This window comes from Ixodes scapularis, unplaced genomic scaffold (genome assembly GCF_016920785.2).
Source record: "Ixodes scapularis isolate PalLabHiFi unplaced genomic scaffold, ASM1692078v2 PGA_scaffold0__279_contigs__length_252992795, whole genome shotgun sequence".
NCBI lineage: Eukaryota > Metazoa > Arthropoda > Arachnida > Ixodida > Ixodidae > Ixodes > Ixodes scapularis.
In genome coordinates this window covers 103602860-103630660 of record NW_024609835.1, presented here as the reverse complement: position 1 = coordinate 103630660, position 27801 = coordinate 103602860, and the positions used below count along the sequence as shown (strand labels likewise).

Below are 27801 nucleotides of genomic sequence, written 5' to 3'. Positions count from 1 at the left end.
GGCCGCCCGCGTTCACGCGCAGGAACCAATTGCTGCAATTCGCCATCATCATAAAATTTTATTTTTCTTGCACTATTTAAAGACACAATTACGCACCATGAACGTGTTTTTATGCATCTAAATCTTGTTGAGAATACTAATGCACCTTTCTGAAACAGCTTATTTCCAAAAAAAAACCGACTAATTTCAAACCAGAACCAAGTCTTTTGCTGTCATCAACACCGGCACGAGGTGTCACGTGAAAATATCGCGTCCCTGATTGGATGCAGCCGCTTCAAACATCTGCGAATTGCTCCGAGTTGCTCGCTTGTTTCGAGCCGGACCCGATCTCAGCAATTCGTGTCGATCTAGGGATAGCTAGGGAACAACCTGCCAGAAACAGCAAAATTGCTGAGAAAGTTGTTCCGTCTGAAGGGGGCCTCAAGCACTCACCGCCCTCACGCACTCATGGCCCTCACACCCCTCACGCACTCACCGCCCCCACACCCCTCACGCACTCATGCCACTCACCGCCCCCACGCCTCTCACGCACTCACCGCCCCCAGGACCCTCATACCCCTCACGCACTCATGGCCTCACGCACTCATGGCCTCACGCGACTCACCACCCTCACACCTCTCACGTCCTCACACTTCTCACGCACTCACCGCCCTCACTCACCCTCAACCACCCTCACACTTATGACTTTTCCTGGTTTAGAAACTCACTCACCCTTATTTCAACTGTGAAGATGAGGGTGAGTAAGGGCCCTCATGAGGGAGGTTTGCCGAGGTATGGTGATATCCCCAGATATTTAAGATGAACAACTATTTGAAAAATGCAATACGTTTACGCTACACTTTAAAACATTATTCTAACTCTAGATGACATTACCAAAAAAAAAAAAAAAACTCTGAAGTGCTTAACCGTTGAAGCCTGGACCATATAATTAATGAAGAGGTAAGAAAACTTCAAGGTGGCATTTTTTTTTACCTTTGTTTTTGTACCCGACCTTTTACCAACTCAATATTCAACTGGTTAAACAGTTAACATGTTTGATCACGTTCAAAACATTAGCCTGCTGACTGAAACTTGCCCAGTCGTAATAATAATTGAGCGTGTAGATTTGTGAGGGCTATCCGAACGTCTGGTGGGAGTCGCTAGTCTCAATGAGTGAAAATATGCCGCCGCGGCCGATGCTTCTTGTTTCGTGATGTGAATTGTTTATCAGAGTCACAGAAATTTTACCGCGTTTCAAAAACCAAGGCATTCGTCAGAGCATCGTAATATTACCCTCCTGGCATCCGCGGCCATCCCGAGGAACATTGCAGTGGGTGAACGCACACTATCAACCAACACTCCATCGAGAAAAGCATTAAGCTCGAACGCTGCTGCACTTTTTGCTTTGCTTTATACTCCACTGGCGGCCAATTTGTTTAACCAGTTTGTTCCACTTTCCTCGACTGTTCCATCAACGTACAGGTAGTTTGCGAACCCCAACTGTGCTCTTAAAAGGGGACCAGCAGAAATACTCTTCCGCCTGGCGGAAAGTACTCCTCGCCCTCTTTCTTTCTTGTATTGTAGCACGGCGAGGCGAGGGGAAAGGTCCCCTTTTGCGCCGGCTTCTTCTGAGAGGATAAGCCGAGAAAATCCCCATTCTGAGCGACGGGCGATGGGTGCGGCAGCAGAGACCTCGTGACTTACAGGTAGCTTCAGCTCCTATCGCGTAATCTGCCCCATTTTTCGGCGCTCACCAAGCCTAGCCCCTCGGGTGTAGGTTTTACGGGGCTGCAAGGCTGCGCCCGCGCAATCACCGAATTTCAGCTGTCGAAGGTTTTTGGTTTAGCCCGTGGCAAAGTAAACGCATACTTGAGTTCTGCGATCCATAACCGCACCCATTGAAGGAACGTTTCATAGATATTTTCGGTTGATCAAGGAGCTCAAAACACATGCGCGAAAAGTGGTGACTTGAATATGTAAGTATGACTTACATCTTCACAAAACATTCCATCTTCAAAAAAACGGCTTATCACGCTCAAACCTGCCTCAAACTAGGATCGATGGAAAAGAAAACGATGTACCAGGCGCGGGCACCTTCTAGAAGGTCTCTGTTTTCTAGCAGCGAGCACAAATTATTGGAGAACTTTAGCAGGCTATGTTTTCAGGCCACGCTATATTTAGCAGGAGCTCGCGCTGCCACTTCGATCTATTCTCTGAAGCGCGCGCCTGAAGTGGCAGCGGGCCTTTGAAAACGATTTACTAAAATGCCCTGTTGTGTGCCTAACTCGCAGAACATGATGGCCAGCAAAATATATGAAATTCATATTTACACATTCCCAACAACCACCTGACGTGAGAGGGCATCAAGGGTGGATGTCAATTTTAGAAAGTTTTAGTGGGTCGTGTCTAGCCACTTAGATAACCGCACGGTCCGTACCCCACAACGAAATGTAAGCTAGACTCGCTGTTTACATTCTTCGTCGAGTGCGGCTATGGAGCGGAAAAGACAATATTAAAACCCTTTTTTGGCGAGTCTAGCGTGTCGTGTTATGGTTCAACGCTGCTTGTATTGGTACCATAGCACGGGCCACTACTTCGAAGTATTTGTGGTGTCTCAAAGAAACTAAAGCAAAAGGAGACAATTTTTTTTGACGTGACACAGAATTGTATTTAACATTGTAAAAAACTTTTAAAAAACTTGTATTTAACATTGTAAAAAACCCTGCGCCACGCAGTTAGCACAAACAAACTATCGCCGGTGTTTTCCATTTTTTTTTTCTTCTTAGAAGTAAATGATGTTTAGGAAACTGTTAATGTGAGTATCCAACCTAAGCGGTAGATTTTAGTGCGAGCCAATACATTGCTGGGGAAAATAGCAAAAAGCGCCGGTGTCGTGTTTGCGCTAACAGTGTCGCGTAATGTACGCATACCGCTGCACAATCAACGCTAACGGAGTGAATCAGTAAATTTGGTGGCCCCCCAAAAAAGTGGTGTTATTTTGTTTCGTTTTTATGGTTGAATGGTTGTTATTTTTATACAAGCAATTCGGTAAAGAATGCTTCCATTGGGCACCAACTTACGAGGCATCAATTTGTTCTTATACACTAAATTCTGCATGTCCCTTGCGTAGAAATGTCAATATTGCGTTCGTGCTAGCTGTTTCACGCACAGTAAGAAGACCAGTTCATTGCTCGAACATTTAAACTAGGCCTTTCTTACGCCAAATAAACATTTTGTGAGTACGCTTTATTACTGGGTTCATAAAGTAATCTACGTTGTTTATTTGGAGGAAAGGAAGTAGTGGTGAGGGGAGGCGGAATTGAATACAAAAGATGACTCTAGGGAACCTCGACCTTTGTAAATATGGCGCACACCTTATAATTCTGAGTTAATTACATCACTTTTGCTTTGTCTGTTTCAGAATTTGTTAACAGTCGCGCTAAAGGCCAAGATGAGCGACAAGTCAGATTCCCCTGTTTACTTGAGCAAGAAGCGTATGCGAGATGGGGGGAGGGGGGGGGGGGGGGAATTGAAAAAGCATACGGGTGTAACCGTAGCAATCTCCAACCAAGCCTGAACCTTACTTTTTCTGAAACCGCGGAGCTGACTGCTTTCGACGACTTGATAAAGCAAGCCAAAGCCGTTAATAAGGGTGACTCGTTGTCAGCTGTGATAATCAAGGCGCTGCGACGATTTCTTGAAACCTTTCATCTATTAAAACAAATGCTTGCGCTAATCTTGTAGCGGTACGCGTTCATTACGTGGCACTGTTAGCCGGAACGCGACATCGGCGCTTTTTACTATTTCTGCTAGCAACAGGTATTTTCTAGCACTGAGCTCTGCCACTTAGTCTGGATAGTTGCATATCAGTTTTCTAAACATCATTCACTTTTAAGAAAACAAAAGTAGAAAGACCGGCGATAGTTTGTCCGTGCTAACTGTGTGGCAGTATACCTAAAATGTCTTTGCAATGACAAATTACAAAGGCGTTTCATGTCAAAAAAAGATCGGCTACATTTTTTTTTCATTTTTAATGCTTCAAAACTTCTTTAAAAGGGCAGCATGTGCTATAGCACCGATTTAAGCAACGTTGAATTATAACACGAGACTGGGATGTGTAAATATAAATGTCATCTACATTCGTTGGCCATCATGTAGTGTAAGTTACGCACACAATAATTTGTGCTCGCTGCTAGAAAACAGAGACCTTCTACAAGATGCCCGCGCCCGGTATATAGTTTTCCTTCGATCCCAATTTGAGGCAGGTTTGAGCGTGATAAGCCGTTTTTTTGAAGGTGGAATGTTTTGTGAATATGTAAGTCATCCTTACATATTCAGGTCACCACACCTCGCGCATGTGTTTTGAGCTATTTGATCAACCGAAAATATCTATGAAACGTTCCTTCAATGGGTGCGGGGATGCATCGCAGCTCCCAAGTATGCGTTTATTTTGCCACGGGCTAAACTAAAGAACTTCGACAGCTCAAATTCGGTGACTGCGAGGGCGCAGCCTTGCAGCTCCGTGAAACCTACACCCGAGGGGCTAGGCTTGGCGAGAGCCAAAATATAGGGCAGATTACATGATAGGAGCTGAAGCTAACCGTAAGTCACGAGGTCACAGCTGCCGCACCCATCGTCCGTCGCTCAGAAAGGGGATTTTCTCGGCTTATCCTCTGAGAAGAAGCCGGCGCAAAAAAGGACCTTTCCCTTCGCCTCGCCGTGCTACAATAAAAGGTAGAAAGAGGGCGAGGAGGACTTTCCGCCAGGCGGAAGAATATTTCTGCTGGTCCCCCTTTAAGGCCCGTTCACACTCTTGCGACCGAGTTAGACCGAGATAGACGAGACCAGTTTTTAAGCCTCTTGCGACTTCTTAGGACCAGCTCCGCTTCATCGCATTCTATCCTAAGAAGTCGCAAAAGGCTTAAAAACCGGTCTGGTCTCTCTCGGTCGAAGTCGGTCGCAAGAGTGTGAACGGGCCTTTAGAAAAAAGGCCGTAGAACTTACTAAGCCGTATTCACCAGCCGTGACTTGCTAGCGCTATTTGAAAGTCAGTAGCGAGTTTTAGTCGCGAGCTAAGCGAAGAATCGGCGACTAAAGAGCGACTAGACCCTGAGGTATTCACGAGCGCGAGGTAAGCGGGTGATTATCTAGTTCCAAGTAACAAGCAGAAATGACATAAAAAGATAGGTCACGCATGTGCGTACTTCAACACCAGTGTGTAAATTGAGATTTTATCTCGCAAGAATTAGCATGTAGACATTTATAAGAAAAAAAATGTTGAAAGACTGATTGGCCGGGACAGCATTTTACAAAAGGAGCAATAAAAAAAATTGTGAGGCAAAACACTGAAGGCGTATTATCAACCGACAAAGAAATATCGAAGTGCCCCTAAATGCGGACTCTCTCGTCGTTTAGCGCCCTGCTGAGATGGCTTCTTTAACTACTAACAACCCTCTCGTGGATGATGTTTGCATGTCTTGTTAATTTTTAATGCTAATGGGAGCTAGAGAGTCATTTCATAAGACCCTAAATTTAGCGGGAGGCTCTTGTAGAAGCTCAAGTTTAAACAGCGACAATGTTTAAAAATTTTGGTTGGCTTCTTACGGTAATCCAAGTATAAAAAAGTGTATAAAAATTAGTGGAGCTAATGTGCAACAAAATTGAGTTCTTACTAGAAACATTGAACATCTTTTATTAAAACTTTGATTCCGAAATCTAGGTTTCAGCAAGAAAATTAAGAGGTTTCTAATAACAACTGGTAGCCGAATAATAATTAGACTTAGAAAAAACTAACTAGGTTACTTTATTGTTAAGATGCCTATTTAATTACCTACATGGAATACCAAATATGGTATTTTCAATAACGTCTCGTTAAGTTATTCGAACATAAAATGTTTACATTATTCACATTTATGCCGTCTCGGCACATGGCTTACTATTTATACCAGAAAGCATGACTATTATTCAGCTATTTCGACTGAGAATGTAGAGATTGTTATGTCATGATAAGAAATGTCCTCCATAATAAACTTAAAACACGCTTTGAGGTGGTTGTGTAAATTTGCGCTCTATATGGTATTGCGCTACAATGCAAAGGCTCTCATCTTTCTTCGAACACGAGCGGTATTGTGGACGGTAGAAAGCCTCCAGGCCCACTTGGGATCACTGGCTAAACACGTACGGCGGCAGCATCTCACGTCGAAGGCCACGTCCTGCAGTAACAGTAGAACGCAAAGTTAAATAGAAGACGGTAGCACACGAGTTCCGTACGCCGCAGCTGATCTCTGATGGCATACATCTCCTTCGGCAACGTGTAATGAGACGACACTGCGTTCTTCAGTTCGCAGAGAGATTCCATCTTGAGCGAGTTGAAACCCGAGTGGCCAACTCGACGGACTCCGGCGCTTTCGGCGCAGGAGCCGGTGATGTAGGCGTCCTCGATGGGGAAAGGCTTCACGTGACCCGTAGCCCTGTAAAGGGTCTCCACGACTAGCCTGCCCACCACGTAGGCGGAGCCCGCAACGTAGCTCGGATACACGGACTCGGAGTATTCTTCGAAGCTTACGTACCACTTGTTGGTCGGATCTCGAATTGGTTCACTGCGGGAGAATAGGCGGCCGTATATGGCATCTGGAGGGCGCGAAGCCATCGTCGCGAAAAAGTTTGCAGCGTTCAGGTAGGTGTCGTCGTCCACCTTCACAACAAATCGAGCGTGGCGACAGAAAGCGGATGCCCACCGCAACATCATGATAGATTTGAGAGTCACGTTGCGATAGGCGTCCACGAAGGACTCTTGAATGATGTCCGAGTGCACCGAAGACTCGCTTTGAACGGAAGACTGAAGTCTCGAGTCGTTGGTGGCACCCAGAAGAAACACCATCCTGGTGTCCGGGTGCAACTTGACGTCTCGGCCCCAGGTCTCGCGGATGGCACTGCGGTGCCCCGCGTTGCCCACGGCGGAGAACACCATGAATAAATAGTCGACGCGGGGAGGAATGGTGTCGTTGCCAAGGCACAGGTGGCGTGAATCGATTAGGTAGTCGAAAGGGCGCGCGTAAATGCGGCGCTTCGGGAAGACTTTCAACGGAAGCGACTGGAGGACACGGCCTGGCGACGAAAGTGAAGAGTTGATGTCTCCGAGCTGAGTGCGTCCCTGGATGCACAGGTACGTGGCGCCAGTAAAGAACGCCACAACAGCCAGGGAGATGGCGAGTTGACGCACGGCACGCCGTTTTCGGAATGACCACATTTAGCGGATCTGGAAAAGCAAGAAAACAATGAGCGATTAAGTGGCATGTAATATTTCGGCTGTTTAGGAATAGCTAATAATAAAAAAATAGCCTGTTTCAAATGCAGTATATTTAAAATCTGCTCTAGTGTATCAATGGCTTTTAAACATGTTTGAAATTGCTTAAACTGAAGACCACGGTTATAATTCGCATCACGGCATATGTTAAAAGTGAGATACATTTATACACCTGTCTACTTATTGGTTAGAATTAAAATACGCAATCTTGTCAGTCGCCACTTACGGCCTTCTTTCACTAATGGGTTGACGTAGGCTCCAGTCTATCATAACTGCTTTCTGCCAAGCCTGTTTGAAAGAAAACTGTCAATATACTTGTTATTTGTATACCTGACAATAGTCTTTCGCGTTTTTGATTGTGGGGGATATAAATGCCCGAACTCATATCAGTGAATGCTCCTCTTTGAATCACATTTCTTCTAAACCTAACTCAATAAAACCAGGGCTTCATTGTTAAAATAATATCCAATGCATTGGTACAGTACTTGTCAACTTAAAAATAGTCCTGAAACCTTTCCCTTTGAAATGTAATGAGCTTTTGCCCAATTTTAATGCTAGTACTTTTTTTCTTGTGAAGGGTTCTATTAATTATGGTTTGTGTTAAGGACACGCTAGAAACATCGGAGAAAAAGTGGTTTAAACGCAAAACTTGACAATCAGCTTTTAGGCGAACTTATAACTCTACGAAGCCTATATTTTTCTGGGGACTTTCTGAAAGGCAAATTGGTGATGTTGAAGTGCTGGGGTTTCTAGGCACCGTTTTTTTTATGCGACAGTGCGCCAGCGACCTCTCGCGCATGTCAGCAGCACCGTATTCGTGTGACAACGTCGACGTACGTGCAGGCTCTAAACAATGACTCTTGCAATAACAAAGCAAATGTGAAACCTTTTTGAATGGTTGGCGAGTGAGATTTTGAGGTGAGTTTAATACTCTTTCTTGTCTCCTGTTAGGTTCCTCGCCTAATCAAGTTAATTACCCTAGTTACCTATAACCCCCAGAAATTTAACCTTAACACATATTTTAAAAATTATGGGGGTTAGACCAGAGACACATCTGGACCCTGTTTAAACTAAAAAGTGGATTAGTACAATCTAGACAATTTGTACGACACATTGATATCTATAACCGTCACGTTCAATTATATAAATATTTATATCGTAAAAAAGGGGAATGCAAATAGTTCTATTAATTAAACTACCGTAAAATCCTGTAAGGGCACCCAACCAAAGTGAAGAGATATATAGTGAAAACCATGAGATGGGCTATTTTTGGGAATGAGTCAGCAAAATGTTCTAAAAGAGTTATGATGAACACACAGGGCACCGCTACAAACCATTTGACATCTCGCTGGCGTCCAAACTTTCTCACGAACGACGTCCGAGCTAGTCAGTCGGGGAAACAGATCGAGAAAACTTAACAGGTTCATGCCATATCAAAATATCCGACCTCCGGGACCCGTAAGGCCCGCTTCAGACGGGGCAATTTTCCCAGCAATTTTGAGGTTGCTGGCGTGTTGTTCCCTAGCTTTTTCTAGATCGACACGTATTGCTGAGATCGGGTCCGGCTCGAAACGGGCGAGCAACTCGAACAACTCGAAGACGTTTGAAGCGGCAGCAGCCAATCAGGGACGCGATATTTTCACGTGCCACCCCTGTGGTGGTGATGATGACAGCTAATGACTTGATTCTGGTTTTAAATGGATTGTTCTTGGAAATAAATCTGTTCAGAGAGATAAGTTAGTGTTCTCAACGCCATTCAAATATATAAAAACATGTTTTTAGCGCGTAGCTGTGCGTCTAAATAGTGCAAACAAAATCAAATTTAATGATGATGATGGCAACTCCTAGCGATTCGGTTGCTGCATGTGAACGCGGGCGGCCCGTGTTGCTGGTGTTGCGACGTCAAGTTGCTGGGCGAAATTGCCCCGTCTGAAGCAAGCCTAGGCGGACCGTCTTTGTGTAAACTTCCGAGGGAGAGGGGATGGTCCCTGGGCGGTGCAACTCCGGGGCCCCTTTAAGCGTCCCAAGGGGAGCTTAAAGGGGCCCTGCAAGGACTTTTTTTACTGGTTTTTAATTTGCACCGAACCTGAGCGCATTGAACGTAGTAACTTAATAAAACGTTTCTCAAATGTCGCTTATTTTAAAAGGTATCGGCAAACTAAATTCCCAAAAAAACAAGCAAAACATAACCTCCTTATGACGTCTTTAGTCGCTTGAGTGCCTGTGAACTAGAGGAGGGTTAGTGAGTTCAGCGAGCGCCCACGGCTGCCGCACTCCGCGTCGAAGGCTCGAAAGGGCGCCACTAAAGAATGTTCTTGAAAAGCTGTACAAAGCGGGCAGCCAGAGCGGCTCGCATGGTGTTTGCTGCGCCATTAAACACTAATCCGGCATGACACTTCATTGCCCACAAACGACAGCAAACACGGGGTAAAGATCAGTTCAGAACGGGAGCCACTTCGCGCTGCCATACAGCCAAACGGCCAAAACGCAAGCCAAACCTGCTCGCCGAAGGAATTCGGAATGCTCGGAACCGGACGAATCCTCGAGCCCGTATACGACCGCAGCGCCGCCCCGTACATCCGGGACGTTTCTACACTCGTCGCTCGTCGGTGTTTGATCCCACTAGACTTTTCTAGTATGGGGCGGCTTTTCCACCGCTTGGTGGTGGGTATGTCGACGGGTCATTTCTTGTTTCCGTACTTTATAAACTGCATTTGTTTCTTTTCTGATTTAAAATACTGAACAAAAACTACTTTTAAATATAAATGAAATGGTTCGCGACCCTTATAATATTCTGTACTTCAACTTTTTCCGAACCTTTTCGCGGCACGGACCAGTAGTAAACCCAGGGCCAAAGACTTCACATATCGCGCGGTTTGGGCACCACGGGACGCGCCCGTAGGCGGAGGAGGTTTCCGCGTCGTCTGGATAAAATATGACGCACTAATATTTAGTTACTCCATGCCCGCTGGTTTGCCCCAACTCCGAGATGTAGAAACCGCAAAAAAGGCAGACGCTTAAATATGATTGCAGGGCCCCTTTAACGTCTGGAAGGACAAGACGACGATTATCCCACACACTCCCAACCTTATAATGGGTGGGGAATAGTTCCAATGTCTGCAAATTGACCGCTCGACGATCCCTGGGGTCCCAGCATATAGCTGGCGACGTTTAATTCCCTTCTCGCCACCGTGACGGATAAGCACCCCAGAAGGTCAGAAACAAACATTGTCGGACTCCGCCGGCTCGGCGCCAGCCGCAGGTAGAGGTCCGAATTGTTGACGGGTTAGAACTCTACATGTAGCTGGTACATGAAACGCAAATGTCTGAAACATCCTTGATGGACAGCCATTGTGTCGGTCGTATCAATAACAGTTCCTTCATTTTTGATATCTAGATTAAGACGGAACGTTTCGCAAAGTTGGTATTTGGATGTTTGGACCATTTAGACGTCTATCCATTATTCGCCATCAAAAAAGGCGACGCTTTATTATCCAAAATTTTATTCTTGAACAATTCTGGTTGAAGCAACATTAAAGAATGACATTATCACGAATTAGAATACATTCGAGGTACCATTATAAAGGAGCTATCACCAAAATGCTGTTGAATGCTCTTCATTTAAGTGACCCAACGATTATGGCCGCTGAACTCACACTTTACCTGTATTGACCCAGATTTTCATCTCACGTTCGAGCTCACTCGAAGGCGGCGCCAGCGCAGTTTGTTTGGAGGGTGGGCAAGACTTTAGCAATCGGGTCCGTTATGTGAAGCTCCGGTGTCACGGGAAGTCCATCGTGATATCAGCAACCTGCGAGTGAGAGACAGGCTCGTAAGAAAAACACGACAATGCATCCCTTAACAAGAATATAGTTACTTTATGCTTTAAGGCCGGTGCGGCGAAATGTCTCGGCCCCCCTGCAGCTCCGGGGGGCATCTTCTGCTGCACTTGACTACTAAGCTCTTGAATCTCCGAGAGAGAAAGCTTTCGCAAATCGTAAATAAATAGTTGATTTGTAAATATTACTAGCTGCACTAGCAGGCTCTAGAAGCATTGATGAAAATAACATCACTATCATTAATAACCAGAGAGCTTTCGCTTCTTCATCACACAGAGGTACTAATAGTTTGTACCGCGCCATGGAACCCTCTCGTCAACCTCGAAAACAGGCAAGCTCAATCTTCGACAAATGAGGTCGAGAAAGGACGATGAACCTCCAGGAAATGTACACGTTAAAGAGGAAGGATTTCAGTGGAGCGGCAGGGAAGGCGGTACGTATTTTGCCTGTTCTCGTGTGGTGATCACCTTCGTATGCTGCTAAGGGTTGAGGATACATTATTTTTTATAATATAAAACTTTCACATAAGGAAAACCCCACAAAATCGCAAAAGTTGGCCAAGAATTTGAGAAGGACGAAGAACGCTCGGTCTTTTAACAACTCGCAATCCACAAATTTGACGTATAAATCCCAATACGCAATATTTTTTTTACCGGCCACTCTCTGTTTCAGCTTTTACCAACTTTCTAAAAGATATAAAAAAAATGTCTAATTGCACAGTAATATATAAAATTGGGAAGCGCGACAGGGTGTCTCCGAAAACGCTTCCCGGGAACCGACAGAAGCCCCGACAGACACATAAACAACACAGAGCGCAGAATGCTGTCCTGACTGTTCAAAAAAATAAAAAAAAAAATAAAAAAAACGACGACCTCTGCACTGAGTTTGGATTTACTTCCTACTGCCGTGTACAATATGCTGCGGTTACTGCCCTTGCCCACGCAGGTGCTCCTTTTTGTTGTACCTTTGAGAAAAATAAAACTGAAGTACTCCTCGGGGAATTATGTTTTCAGAAAAATAGCTGTCATAATAAAGGCAAGACTTCACGTCCTCTCATTGGTAGCAACAAAAGTAGGAACCAAAGTCTTGGCAAGACATGTTTATCCGCATCGTTTACAAAGATCAACAGGGTTTACGATGTATTGACATCCTCGGGATCGTCGAGCTTCCTCTGCCACCGCGCTCGTGAATCGACAGCTGTTTACGTCCCCTTCTTTTTCACTCAACTGGGCAAAGAATCGGTCTATCCCTCCCATTGGACGTAGACGCTGCAACTGAGGATGCGCACCGCTAGCTTTGCCTGCGGAATTCCAGGGATTATTTCCGGTCACCGTAAACTAGCGGGATGGAGGGTGTGGTTGCAGCTTTCGCTGCCTCGTCAGCTCACAGGTGAACGGAGTGCACCTACATTTTTCCTCTTAGATACAGGATTTTACTTTCACAAGGACTACCATAATGCGGGCGTATGAGAAATGACTAATAGTAGCGCGGAACATTTTTGAAAATATCAAAATTGTTTATAGTGGCTCCTTGACAAGAGTACGAAAAAGTAACGTGAAACTGATCTGTAACGTAAAGCATAAAGTAACCCGTTACTTTTCAGGAAGAGAAATTTGTAATGGTAACTCATTACATTTGAGGCTCAGTAATGAGTAATTGGAATCCGTTACATTTTTTTTCAAAAACGGGCACGAGTCTGCACTTGACATGGTGTCTCCTGACGTCAGAGAGTCACGTGGCTCACGAGGCAACGTGACGTCCCTGTCACGTGACACCGTCACGTCGTCGTGGCTACATGCCACGGACGCGAAATCCCCGAGGCTGGTCCCCTATAGCTTCGCATTTACTAACAAAAACGAGCCCTATATATGTATATATATATATAAAAAAAGAATATCCCTAATACGAAAGGTTTCGAAGCGTAAAGGACGGCGGTAATTGCGTCGATGGCTCTTCTGGGCCCGTATTTCCATCTCAATATACAACGGCAGTCCGCAGAAAGAGAACTTCTTCATTTCGTCGATTGACAGGCGCACCGAGGGCGACTGCTCCGGGCGATCGGCCTTCGGAACGCCAGACGGATGGAAGACGCGTGCCTAGAAAGACGAGAGGGCGCTGCCATAAAACGGAAGCACCAATATCGGAGAGTGAGCGCGCTTCGTACCTGCAGACACAAATGCCAGCTAATGGGACGTCGCCGATCGACGGCCACGTTCGAAGCGGTGCTTTTCCAGCGATAGGTATATTACGCCACCTATACCCACCCGAATAGCGCGAAAATATGTCTGCTGGCTCAATTTAATTTTCAGGCGCCCGCAAAAAACCCCGTCGCCAACGTTATCGTGTCCTCATTTAGAATTGTATACCGAACAAATTGTACTCCTTAATTAAAGCCCCAGTCACAATGCTCGAACATCACACAAAAGATGCGGAGTTTCTCCGCGGATATGATGAGAAAATTATCTGCGTAGAGTATGTTTGCTTCATTCATGCCTCGATCATGTCTTCAGACAGTCTCGTACGACCAATGTGACGGTCCTACAATAACTAAACATGAAAATGCTTGCCCACTGATTTTTGCGTCATGTATGAACAGTCTGCATGTATGAGTGTCCGCGGCCTAAAGCCGGGGTGAGTCTGCTCACACATCATCCAAAAGACAGTCTGCATGAAGATTCGACAGATAGTCACCGCGAGATCCGTGAATCGAATGCCGCATGGCAACGAGTGCGAGGAGGAAAGAAACACACGGCATTGGAATCACGGATATTCCGGTGACTTGTGCTTAAAGTCTGACACTTTTTTGTATCATGTATGAGCAGTGCGACCCCCAGGCTTCAAGGTTTAAAAGCAAACGTATTATTTCGAGCTATCTGTGGACTGAACGTTGACTGAAACACGAATGTCGTTTATCAGTGCCACAATGTATCGGTTTACCCGCCTATCTGTTAAAGCGCCGTTATTAAAATCATGCGAGGAAAGAAAAAGAAAACTTGGGAATATCACCTAATTTATTTTTATAACATTTTTTATGTGGAAGGTTTTTCTCATTAGTTGTTCGCAGTGTTTATTTTTTAATTGCGCTATTTTCTCGAATAATTGATGATCACAATGAGTCTTCTTTTTTTTTTTTTTCTCACGATCACAGTGATCAAACATGCTTGTACGCTGGCGATAAAACGTTGAGCGAGAGTACAACTTAATTACGACCAGACACACGCCGTTTTCACTATCAGTATCACGCTCCCGATAGCTGCGGACTCATTATTAGAGGGCAGACAGGAACCGCGCGCACGGGGTCATCCGGTACGGTCGACCACATCGACCCTTAACATCAACAATAGACACCTGCTCCCCACACACCGAGGCCCCGGCGTGCATACATTCACGCTCTATAGATATACGCAGACATAAAACGAAATAGGGGCGAGGGGAAAACCTCAGTCGTGCAAAGGTCCTCCCCTTGATTGCCGCTCCCAAATTTAGCGGGGAGCAGTAATTCGGCCTCGCCGGTCTCCGCGCCCGCTCGACACCGCGCGCTCGCCAGCGCGCAGGCGAGCAGGCGGAATTGAATGTTCCGGGAGTGATGGGTCCCTCGTCCCCCGCACAACAATGGTTCCCGGCTGACTGGAGGGGCGTGCCCCGAACATCCATTATGCAGCGGGCAGCGTAGCCTTGGCGGCCGATACGCGCGGTCTCCCCAAGCAACGCAGAGGGAAACAGAGCCGCCGACACGGAACGACGACTCGAGATGACAACCACGGCGAGGACCCGGCGAGGCACGCGGGGCAGCGCAGGAAGGCAATTACGGGGAAAGGGGTGCTAGCGGAGGGGAACGAGCGGTCGGCACGGTATGTGCCATGCCCCTGGGAGTAAAAGGCATCTTTACAAACACGCGCTTCAGAGACCCAGTGACGCGCCCGTAAAAAGCAGAACGTGGGAACAGCGGGAAAAAAATACATTAAAATCGGGAGATATAACTCCCACCGATCAGTGCGCAGGAAGTTGATAAGGCGCCTCGCCTGACATTGAAAGAGTAGCAGAATGGTTAATTATATATTTAAAAATCTAGAAAAAGACAAGACTGGTTGCATTGAACTGAAACATACCGAAAACTGATTGTAAAGCCAAAAGAAAAAAAAACGAGCAGAAATACAGGACAGATAATTTATTAATGTAAGCTTTAAACCACTGAACACAAGACCGGAGCAGTTGACTGCGGCCGGACAGACCGCGAAAATATGGCCATTGACGCGTACTCTGGCACGAATGACTGCCTGAAGACGCTGCTGTAAACGTTTCAGACACACGCATTTTTAAACCAAATAATAAAAGTACAAAAAAAAAGAAAAAAAAAAACCGCCGACGCTGCAATTTTGCACCAATTTTGGTAGCGCACAAAAATGTTTGAGTGCACAATTGCCCACGCTTCATGCCCTATAAATGACAGTGTATAGAGTTATAAAGCTCAATATATTACTTAATTGCAAATACTGTACAGTCGTCGTCAAACTTGTACGGAATATTTGTGGAATATTGAATGCAGAAAAAAGATAAAATATGAGAGAACTGCGCATATTTATGTGAACTGGAGGTATGCTACGGACATAGTGGGACACAAAGAGAAATAGCCTAGGGCTAGCACCAGTTATGCACGCACACATAGAAAAAAAAATAGAACAAGCCAAGATTAGGGTTAGCATGTGTTCCAGATAAGTCTGCTGAGCACTGTACATTTGTATTTAGATACAAGAGCTAAATTTAAAAAAAAAAATGCGTAGGCGATCTGCCTTAACAGTTTAAAACAGAGAAACTGTCCACGCGAGGAACAACACGACACCAATCACAAAGGAACCTCTCTCGTTTTGTATATTCGTCTTCTGTCACGTGATGTCAGTCCCATTCAAATTGTCCATGGGCCACAATAACTCCAGTGCGGATGTCCGAAATATCGGCCACCTTAGACTCTGCCATCAAAATCAGACTGGCAAACAAGCTCATTTGGAGAACGTCTCCGCGTTTAGTCTTAAAGCAGCGCGTGCGACTAGTCCATCGGATAGACTTCCCCTTAATCGCACCATAAAACAAGACACGTGTCTTGGTCGTCACACAAACCGAGTAAACAGGAAACAATGCAAATAGAGCAAGAAGCAGCGATATGTAAGAACAAGAGAGAAAGAGAAGCAAGTGGAATCAGTGAACGATTAAAGAGGTACTCGAGAGCAGCGGAGAGAAGGAAGGAGTCGTGGGTACAGAAGCGGAAGGGTGCCAGCCCCCACGCGAGCTCATTAGCCGGTCGTGAAACGAGGGGCGATAGACTGCCACAAGCGGAAGCATTTCTGTCACGCGTTGCTCGAGGGTCTCCGCCGCTTTAGGGCGCCAGCGTGATTACGGGCAGAGAAAATGAAGACAATAATAACGAGCTGCTCTTTTCTTTTAATTTTTTGCAAAAAGTGTGCCTAATTTACTTGGAATTTGTTTTTTTTCGGCTACAGCATATTTTGATCGATAAAATTTTTTTATTAAGTACAGGTTAAAATTTTTTATTAGAAAACTGGCGTTCAATCGAAAACAATTTGCAGCCGTATCGGTTATTGCCAAGACATCTGTTAAGGGCATAGAGTTTGTGAATAAAAGTAAGATTTGTTTAATTTATTTTGTAATATTCTCCTTTCCTATTAGTTAAGACGGGGGTATGGTTTCAACTAAACATTTACTGCACATCGAAGCCGCTAAGGAAGACACTTATATGAATAGAGACTTTTCGTAGACTATAAGTTGCAGACTGTGGCGGCCCGAGTTGAATCCTTGCTCAACATAACTGCACAAGCTCCCGCCAGAAACGCAATACTCTCACGACCGATCAATGAAAAGTCTTCAGTATTTAAGGCGGGTGCAGTGTTGTCCGGGTCCTGAAAACTGACAAAGCATCTCCGAGGTTCCCGTTTTCTGTTAGCTTATGCACGCAGACGGAGTTCCGTTAATTAAAAGAAAGTCAATAATTCACAAATTATTCAACATAACTATACAATAGGTTATGCAACTTCCTAAATAACCCCTATACGATAAACAAATACATAAAACGTATTTTGCACGATGCAGAATTCTTGCTGAAAAACATTTAACTGCGTGGCGTAGAATATGGTATTCTCACTATAGTGTGTATAGAAGGGGAAGTGTGGCGGGCGGGAGCGAGATGCTGCACAGCATTGCGATGAAAACGATAGATGGCGTTACGCGCGGCAAGCGAGTTTCGTCGGCCAGCTATGAGCAGATTAGGCTCGCGCTGCGCGATATTTTCTCTCTTATTATAAATACAAACAACTATTTCTTCTTCATTTCTTAAGAGGGCGGGGAAACCTGCATCTACTTAAGTTCTGTTGCTCAATAGAAAGAAGGAAAAAAAAATTCTTTCGACTCAACATTTAGAAAATTTGAAAGGTCACATAGCTTCATTATATTCGGACTCAGGTTTCGGCAATATTAAGGGTCCACCTGCTTACTGACGATGAGTGTCATCTTGCTACCATGTATGACGACGCATGTTATCTTGCTCGCTTATTATCTCGTCATCAGTGGCCGTGGAACGTTTTGGAGGAGTGCCGAAAATGTTCCTCGTCGGTATGGAGCGTGGTTGACGGCGCGAAGCTGCGAAGTCACCATTAACAAGTATCGCAGTAATATAACTGTCCAAGAAAGAACAAGCGTCGAGAAAGCAGCGAGCGTCGAAGGCGGCAAAGGCGAGCGTCGTCGTGACAGCTGGCTGGAGCGAGAGCGATGAATGTGAAGAGTCGGCAATACCGCTCTCGGCTTCTTATCCACTTCACTTGGTCAAACATTCGACCTAGAAAGTTCGGGTGTGAGCTAGGGCGAGACTGACTACACAGCGTCCCCATTCTGGCCTCCTTATATATAACTCTCAGCGTAAGAATCAACACGAATCTTCTAAAAGAACAGAGATATGTTTCTTCTCCGTCATGGACGCGGCAATGTCATGGCGAGAGGACCCACGCTACAGTCCAGTTTCTCTCGTTTTTTCTTGTATCCTCGTGTGCCATTTAGAGCGCAGTTCATTTTGCACCGAGTAGCGGGTCTGCTGGAAGTGGGTCGCGGGCATAGGTCGGCATTTTAAGCTGTCCTCACTCAAACTCACGATCACTATTTTTTCCTCAATCAGGACTCACGCCCACTCACGATCACGATTTATTCAAAATAGGGTCATCACCCGGACTCACCCTCACGGTTCAACACAAAACCAAAACTCACTCGCCGTCATCATCGCGGTCGTCACGCTCACATATCGTCACGGTCATCACGCTCACAGGTCATCACAAATCATCAAACTCACAGGCCATCAGACTCACAGGTCATCACACTGACAGGTCCTCACGGTCCTCACACTCACAGGTCATCACGGTCCTCGCACTCACAGGTCCTCACACTCACAGCTCTACACGGTCTTCACACTCACAGGTCCTCACGGTTCTCACACTCACACAGGCCCTCATGGCCCTCACACTCACAGGCCATCACGGTCCTCGCACTCACAGGTCCTCACACTCACAGCTCCTACGGTCCTCACACTCACAAGTCCTCACGGTCCTCGCACTCGCACAGGCCTTCACTGTCCTCACACTCACAGGTCATAACGGTCCTTGCACTCACAGGTCCTCACACTCACAGCTCCTCATGGTCCTCACACCTCACAGGTCCTCACGGTCCTCACACTCATACAGGTCTTCACGATCATCTTACCCACAGGTCCTCACACTCACAGGTCATCACGCTTACAGGTTGCTTTCTTTGTTTTTCTTTTGTTCCTCGCAAGCCGTTGGTCTGTCTCCGCGTGAGTCGTGCGACGGGGAAACTACCCCAAAACAGTGAACTTCTGAACCGCTTATCCAATTTGAAAGAAATGTACTATGTTTATGTTTATGCTCCGCACATTTCTACCAAATCTCGTTCACCCTGATTAGTTACGAAAATAACTAAATGCAAGCTGACGAAATTGGGTGTTTTGAATTTTTGCCTGCTGATAAGGGCAGCGGAAAAACACAAACGCGCCTTCCGACAGGTTACACAGACAACGTCGCAGTGATTAGAGCATCGCCTCGCTGTGCATACCTCGCTCATTTGTACACAAATGAACGATTCATCATGTTTCTTTTTTCGTGTGCCACCCACACGTAATTCTACGGAAGTTTCTGCAGCATATATATAATAAACATATGCACTGACCAAATTGTTTCTCTCTTTTCTTTTGGGGGGGGGGGGGGGCGGTATTGTTAGGAAGGGTGACGTCCGTTTGGTTTGAAATCTCACCATAATACCTGTTGGATGTGTTGGGTGAGGGGTTCCGCAGTTCTGTGGTGTCCGTCAGTCGTATGCTGTTCTATGAGCAGAGACCGTTGGAGGCCGAGTTTTCCTTCTTACTCGAGCTACTTCTGTTTTTGTTGATCGACCGTGCTTGCCGCACTAGGCTGCGATTTAAGGAATCATCAGCCGACATTGTTTTTCAGTCATCTCGGCCTTTATAAAATACTGTCAGCATTTATTATCTTGATACGTGCAGCGGTCCTTGGATTGGTTTGGCATGGCTTTGCTTAATTTGGTTTAGAGTGGATCGGGGGTTTGGGGTCGTCTCCGCATGGAGAATAGAAGGGTAGGAGAGGGCATGACGTCAGCCGCGTAGCCTCCACAAGCCATACTCCCTTGACGCCTCGCCTCTTTCTCATTTTCCTCCTTACTCTCCTCACTTACCATGCCAACGTGACCACATCACGTGACAGTAGCTAGCCTTCGTCTTGCTATGGGGTACTAGAACACACCACAGTCTAGCCTTCGATCTGATAAAACCTACCGGACGGAGCGCGCGCAAGCCTGCATGGAGTCCTTCTACAATCCACCATCCATCTCACACGTGACATGTCACGCGCACCAATCGCCAGGCAGATCTGCGGTCACGCTGGGCACAAAATCGTTTAAACTTTTTATGACTAGGCTTCACCAATATTGCAACGTGCCCCCTCCTAGTACTTCTAACCTCCTTGCGTCTCCGTGTGTCTCTTTGTCGCGCACTCGATCACGTAGGGTGCGCCACTTTTTATGTGGCAAGCCGCGCCATTCTTGGCGCGCAGTTCATCGAACAAGTTTTTATAGACAGATCGTTTCATTGACACTGCGATGTTTCATCGGCAGACCGTTTCTTCGACATTCGATGCTTGACAGAGTTTGCTACATTTCGTCGACACGTCTTTTTTTTTTTACTCGAATGTCTAGACGACATTTCTCTTTCTCTCTCTTTCATCGACGCGGCTTCTTGGCGTCTCGCGTTGTTCGCATGTTCGCTACGGACAGGGCGCAGGTGGCGCAAGCGCAAATGCTCCTCACTCTTTGTACGCAGTGCGCTGTGCGCTTACGTTGCTGGAGTGGTGCGTGCGGCGAGGCGTTCTTTTGGATACGGTTGGCTGTACGGGCGCGTGATCGGCCTGTCTAGCGGCTATTTCTTTACGTAAGGAGCGTGCCCTATGAAGCTGAGGCTCGGCACTTGACAGCCAGACGGCCGGACGTAATTGTTGCTTTCTGTCGTGCTCTTGGCTGCGTGCACACTCGAAGCTCGCGAGATGCATAATCGTTCCAAACTTTTTCTAAAGGAGTGTTTCTTGACGCGGTGGTGTCCTCGTATACCATTCTCTTTTTTTTTTTTTTTTGTAGAGTTATGTAAGGCTTATTTTGTGCTCAGCAATGCACGCAAAATACCAAAACTGATGTTTCGCATTCTCGTCTTGCAAGTTTTCCGAAAAAGGTAGCGAGACGTAGATGTTAACCTGTCGGTTTCGGTAGTCTTTAAGAGTCGATGAACAAGGTATTTACATTGCTGTAGTGTGTAGAGTCGGAGCTGGCGGAGATCTATCGCCTACGTCGTCTTCTTTGCCATTGGGCAGCTGACCGATTCTACGTGCTGGAGCTCTCGCTGGAAGCGTAATCCTATTTGTATAGTGCTCAACAGTGCTCATCCGTGTGTACTGTAGTGAACATTTCAGGCCGACATATCAATAGGTTCTTGTTATCAAGCAGGAAAACGGAATATCTGTAAACACCTCCCTACAAAAAATGAAAACCAGAGCTCGCCGTTCGCTTTGACCAATAGTCCGATCTCACACACTCTCACGGCTACCACAATGAGAATTGTGGTAGCCGTGAAACGCGAACTTAATCGCGCCGCCGCTTCGCGGCGACGCGACAGACCTGTGTGACTCATATGAGTCTTGAAAGAGACACAACTACCAGCTAGATTGCGCGCGTCGCTGTTTCCCATGAGCTGATCTGCCCAACGCTCTACATTTCCTCTCCAACTTTTCCCTCACATACGTTGATTGATTGGCACCTTTCCGCATATTTGCGGCCAACTATTTTTAACAAACCCCTCTCTCATCTTTCTTTCCCCCTTCCTGGAGGATAACAATCTGCATAGGCATTAAACCCCTTTTCCCGTTTTATACAACCCCCTCCCCCCTCACCAACCGTCTGGAGCGTGCGTGACGCAGCCATATATATAGTTGTACTTCACAGGAGGCAGCGGTAGTGCACGAGACGGCTCGTGATCGACACTCGCAAGCCTACAGCGGCGTTGACCCTCGTGCGGAAAGGCTACACTTCCCGCAATGCATTGCGCCGGAGGAGGCGTAGCGAAACTGGCGGTCGGTCGGTCTATTACCTCAAGCCCGGTTCACACATCTGCGTTCCGAGTGACAGAAAAAACACGAACGACATCACACCGGGACGATTCTGTTCGCATAACAGAACGTGACAGAGATGGCAGAGAGCAGCTTTATCAAGCAATCATGTGTCACGGTGGTCCCGGTGTCAAGTCGTTCGTGTCGTTTCTGTCGTTCCTCTATATCGGAACGCAGATGTGTGAACCGGCCTTTACGAGCCTACTCTGATGTTACGCTTGAACGTCACGGAAAATAGGTCTTCCCGCCTTTTCGAGGCGTCGCCACGGGTACGAATACTAACGGGGTCTATTTAAGTAATTTGTTCGGCACACAAGCGTCAGTACAGGTTATGAGTTATGACTAGGGATGCCGCGAACTCCTTTCGAACCGAAGGTTCGATGATCGATTCAAGCGGTTCGAAATATTTCAAATTTTTGAACTTTACATATCGAGAAATTCGACGGAAATCGACTTTTCGAACTTGTTAAACTAAGAAGTTCGACGCTTTTAGAAATTTCGAACTTTACACGTTCAGAAACGCAATTTTTTTCGAACCTTCAAGCTTTTTACGCTAAAAAGTTCGATCCTTCTCGAACTTATTACGCTGCGAAATTGGATGCTTGTCAAACTTTCGAACTTGATTGACTAAAAAATCGATGATTATCGAACTTTCGAATTTCTTCCACTAAAATGGTTGAAGCTTTTCGAACTTTTGAACTCCCTACGCTAAGAAATTCGATCATTTTCGAACTTTCGAACTTGACGGTGACAGCGCAGGGAAAACCAATCTCAAACCAGACACCCAGGAAGACAAGCATACGCGCTTGTCTTCCCGAGTGTCTGGTGTGAGGTTGGTTTTCCCTGCGCTGTCACCGTCAAGTATGGTTCACCAACACGCCCAAGCATCCATCCTATCAAAGAACTTTCAAATTTATTTATCTAAAGAATTCGAGAATTTTCGAACTTTCGATTCCTGAAAAATCAAAAGTTCGAAGAACTTCGAACTTTTAGGGTAAAAGTTTCAAGTTCGTCGAACCTCGAAAGACGGGCGGGCGGTTTCATTTGGATTCAAACCGTACGATGTACATTCGTAATTTTTTTTCTCAAACTTCGACATGCGGTGCCGCATTCCTTGCGAAAGACAATGCCGTTTATTTCAATCATCTGGCATGCTTGGTTTTAAAGAAATAAATTCCCGAAGGAGCAAGCAAGGACGACGGGTTTTTGACAATTGTCGTTCGTTCCATATTTGAAGCACGTTAGAGCCGAAGCTCTGTATGGTACAGATGTTAAACTTTTTAAGACTTATCTATGTATAACCTAGGTAAGTGTCGTCTTTAGGTAAGAATATTGCTGTTCAAGATGAGTTTCGAAGAAATGTCCAAACATGTATCTACGGGCGATTATGCCCTGAACTCGGTAATTGTTTTCGTCTCGCATTTAAATTAACACCACAGACAGTACATATTATTGCCATCTGCAGAATACAAAATGATGTATTTATTGTTTTTTCACGTTCAGGAATAAATTAACTCATGGGGAAAGGTTTGTAATACTGTTCAAGTTCAGCACGTCATTAAAAAAAAAATCATTTTTTTTTTGTCGTTTTACGTTTTTGGAACGTGTTTCTTTTAGCCTGTACACATTTTGGTAGGAGAAACTTGTTTCGTAGTTCTCGGCATCTGAATCTGCAAGAATACAACACTTCCGGCGGATTCTTGATAGTTTCTTTTTTCTCGCCAGCTTTTTATTTCGGCATTTATTGTTATGTTTAATTTTTTTATTAATATTATTATTGGCATAGTTATATAGGCTGCAAAGACATAGCTTTGAACTTCCGAACCACTGACCATGTGACAAGTAGTGACGAGTTTCTAACAACGACCATCTACGCGATCTTTTATGCTGTGAAGGACGACAGTAGCTATACATATGCATAAACAATTTCAGATTAAAATAAGCTCGACCACACCGTCTTTCCCCGTATTGTTTTCTTTAACAGTCCAAAATCCCCCCCCCCCCCCCCCTTTTTTTTTTTTTGTCCCCAGTTTTTACTTTTCTGACGTCACTGGTATGGTAGAACGCTCCTTGACCCCGAGTTGTGTCGGCCTCTGCGCGTTTTGCTCGGCGTTTCTTCCGTCCCGGAAAATAAACATCTAGAGCAATTACAAACTAAAAAATTGCCAAGGTGCAGGCGAGCTCGTGTATGTTGATCGTGACGCAAAATCCTGAGACTGAAAATGAAATTTGAAAGAAAAAGTGTCAGAAGAAAGAAAAAAGGGGACGGGACAACGTCTCAAACTCGACGTTGTCCTGAGCTAGCTGAGTTTGAGACGTTCTCCTCTCGTTTTTCTGTCTTCGTACAATTTTTCTTTCAAAGTTCATTCTATCATGGTTTTGCATCATGTACAAACTAATATTATTATATGCCAGCGTCACTCGGGCGGCGTTCGATCGGATTACTATCAGCGTGCAAGGGGATAGGGAGGCAGTTTGCCAGATCGCTTCAAGCTTTACTGAGCCTCAATCACCTGCCTTCCCCTGGCCGTTTCATACTGGATCAGTATCGACTGTATCGTTAAGCATTGCGTTCATGTGATCACTACTGCGTGATGCACGTTAATTACCCCCTCCTCCCCCCCGGGTTGGCGGTCACAATCACTGTTCTATGGTCACACGTCGCTCTGCACTGGCAAATATTCCAGTACATCCGGGACACTCTTCGTCTCATTTAATTGCCTGACCAACTTCGCACAGTCTAAATATCACACCCGAACTTTTCTAAACCTGATTTCATGAAAACCACTGAGGCGTGAAAACAATATTTGAAACTGAAACTGTGGAGGAACATGAAAACTCGACTTCGAACTTTGCGCACTTGGACTTTAAAGAAGTTCGAAACCTTCCGAGTTAGTTTCGAGTTTAGCCTTCAAAGAAAATTGAAACTTTCGAACTTTAGAACTTTGTGCAAAAATAAATTCGAAATCTTCAAATTTATCGAACTTTGTGTCTATAAAAATTTGAAACGTTCGAATTTTTCGAAATTCAGATCCAAAGAAAATCGAAATCTTCAAATTTTCGAAAATCAGATTCAAAGAAGTTCGAAATGTTCGAAGTTTTCTAACTTTAGATCCTAAGAAGTTTTAAATTTTCGAATCTCTCGAATTTCAAGTTAGGGAAGTTGGAAATCTTCGAATTTCTCGAATAACAAGTAAAGAAATATTCAAAACAATCGAATCCGAATTTTAAGAACCCGTAAAAGCTTCGAACTTTTTGATTGCGAAACTCCACGGTGTTTGAAAGTTGCGAACTTTTCGATTTCGAACCTCGGTACTGCTGAAAATATCGAAATATTTCGATTTCGAACCTCAATTTGGTTCGAAAATATGGGAACTTTTCGAATTCGAACCTAGGGTGGTTCGCGGCACCCCTAGTTATGACTTTGACAAGAGTGCCTGAAGCCTATTCCAATTGTAAAATAAAATATCGAAGGTGCACGTGTCGTCATGGTCCTTTTAAGTGTGCGTGCTTGCACGACTTGAAGTGTCACAGCTTTGCGACCACAACAGCTTACGCGGGCACAATCAAAATTGAACTGGTCGGTGTTCTTAAACACCATATTTAACATTATTTCGCGCATTTAGCTCCCGGAAATTAGCAGCACGTTCGGGAAGTTGAAGTTGAGTGGCATTCTTTTTTTTCATAACTGGCAGAAATTGTGACAAACGGTTTCTCTAGTCATTTGGTTGCACATTCACAAGAAATATTATAATTTATGTTACATAATTGTCAAACCCGCGTCGTTTCTGTAGCCATCGGTTCAAGACATGTTTTCTGTCGCTCGGTTGACAAGTATTCATTCAACGCAGTAGCGTACTTCAAGTCTTCAACGACCCGCTGATCAATCTTGCCCTGAGCTACACCATTGTAAAATTTCATTACGGGCTTGAATCATCGCGATATGTGTCATAGGCCTTCAAGCGATAAGAAGTGTTTTAGAATTTAATCAATTTAATTGTAAAAAGTTGATTCTCAAATATATTATTTTTGTTTTACAAGAAATTCTTACCACCCTCTGAGTACCCATACATTCAACCATAATAACGTAAAAACGCAGCATCAGTAAACAACGGACAAGGGGAGCACAGCGTACGTCATGCACGAAGCCCGAGAAGCCCGGGCAATTGGCGCCTTGCAGTCGCGCCCAGCCGGAGCGCCGGCAACCCGGCCGTGGCCGTGGGGCAGTCGCCGCGACGTTGCGGCGCCGCGCGCCGCCGTCTTCTCTTTCTCAGTGTAAGCGGGCACACGGCACACGGCGAGTTCTACGCATCCCGTGGAGCCAGTAAATTCATTGGAGTGAGACAGGTGGGCGACCCGGGTCGCACGGGGACTGCGGGCGGGCGGGCGCGTTTAGGAACCGCGTGTGAACGTGGCATTTCGGATCGGCGTGAGCCTTTTTGGAACCGTTTTTCGTAAAAGTAAGTCTCAACTTCACGTCTCCATGACCTCACCGGGTTCCTGTGACATTTCGCCTACTCGTAGAGTTTCCCCAAAAAATAAACGTCGTTACTGCTGCGTGAAAGACTGCCACAGTCGCGAAGGTGACTCAAGCGTCAAACTTTACCGCTTCCCTTCAAGATTTTGGGAAGCGACACGGCGACAGTAGTGGATTACTGCAGTGCGACGCATCAAGTAAGTGAATTTTACATTAACTGTTGAATTGAACGAAAATACATGTGCAGGTTTGGAAAGTGGTCTGACAAACTCGTTTTGCAGAATACTCGGCAAAATAACATATTAAACAAGTTGTTTTACGAGTCTCTGAGACAGCCACATAGAGAAATACGGTGGGAAAAATCGGGCCGATTGTTGGGCTTCGCTGTGTCATCGAGGATCAGGCGATCAGGTCTTCAAACGAGATGCCCGTTGCCCCGTTCCGGTACTCGTAGTTCTAAGCGTGCATTTGGTTGCGACCGCGCGAGCCGTTCGGCACGCGCGGTCGTAACCAAACCCTTTTAAACCTGCAAGTTTTCAAATAGTAGATTGTCCTAGAAAAAATGTTTTGTTTGTTTCGGCTACAAAATTTAATCCTGAGTATGGTAACAAATGTGACGGCATGCAAAAAATAGGACGCAAAAGGTTTTCTTTTGAAAAAGCTCATGCGAAGCGTAAATATCCTTCTCACGTGCACTTCGTTGCCTGTCGCCTTTTTACACCAGGCTTGTGTACTGTTCTCTAGCATGCAGAGTTCGGTTCTAATTATCCACATTTTATTCTAGTGTCATGGGTGCGTCGGTAGAAGAAGAGGACGGCCGAGCGAGGCGCGAGCGAGGGCCAGCCGGCGAGGAAGGAGGAAGAGCGTGCTGCACGAGGCTGGGGCCGGCCAGGAACGATAGGGCCGTTCTGGCTGGTCCGGCCCATGTCGATCCCCGGAGCATTCCATCAGCGAGGTTCGGATCAGGACTGGCGGAAATGGCGAGCCCTGGCCATACCGTCCTAGGCCATGACGGTCCAGGAGTGGTTCTACAGCGAGACTCTGACTGTGATAGCCCGGAACAGCTAGCCAACGCAGTGCTGGCGTGGGAAGGACGATCCGCAGGCCTGGACACGGACTACGACTGCGAGCTATGAACGACGGGCAACAACTATGGTCGGCGGGTCCGACTGCCGGCTCTCGAAGACGGGCAACCGGGAAGTGCAGTAAACCCATTCGCTGCCTTCTCGCTGCCTTCTCGCTGCCTTCTCAGACCGATCGGGCGGCGATTATTATAGAGCGACCCCACAAGTGGTGAAGACAACTCAAACTGGTGTTCAAATGACAACTCTAGAATATGCTCCAAACATAAAATAAACAGGGACATGGCGCGCACGTGCACACAGGAACTGCTGAAATTAGGGTCGCCGCCGCTCGCCACGGCCTGACGGGCAGACTGGCCGCCCCATTAAAAGAGGCACCTCC

At 45.8% G+C, this 27801-nt stretch overlaps 1 protein-coding gene across 2 annotated transcripts in view; it reads right to left on the bottom strand.

Moving 5' to 3' along the window:
* Positions 1–5647: 5647 nt before the first annotated feature.
* LOC8027491 (beta-1,3-galactosyltransferase 1) overlaps positions 5648–27801 on the bottom strand; it is a 101073-nt gene continuing 78919 nt past the window's right edge. For both annotated transcript variants that reach the window (XM_029968787.3, XM_040219875.3), the window contains exons 2-3: positions 10949–11096; positions 5648–7237 (exon numbers count right to left, since the gene is read on the bottom strand). In XM_029968787.3, coding sequence (XP_029824647.2) covers positions 6173–7228 — 1056 coding nt within the window. In that variant the 5' untranslated portion in view covers positions 7229–7237; positions 10949–11096 and the 3' untranslated portion in view covers positions 5648–6172. The remainder of the gene's footprint in view (positions 7238–10948; positions 11097–27801) is intronic.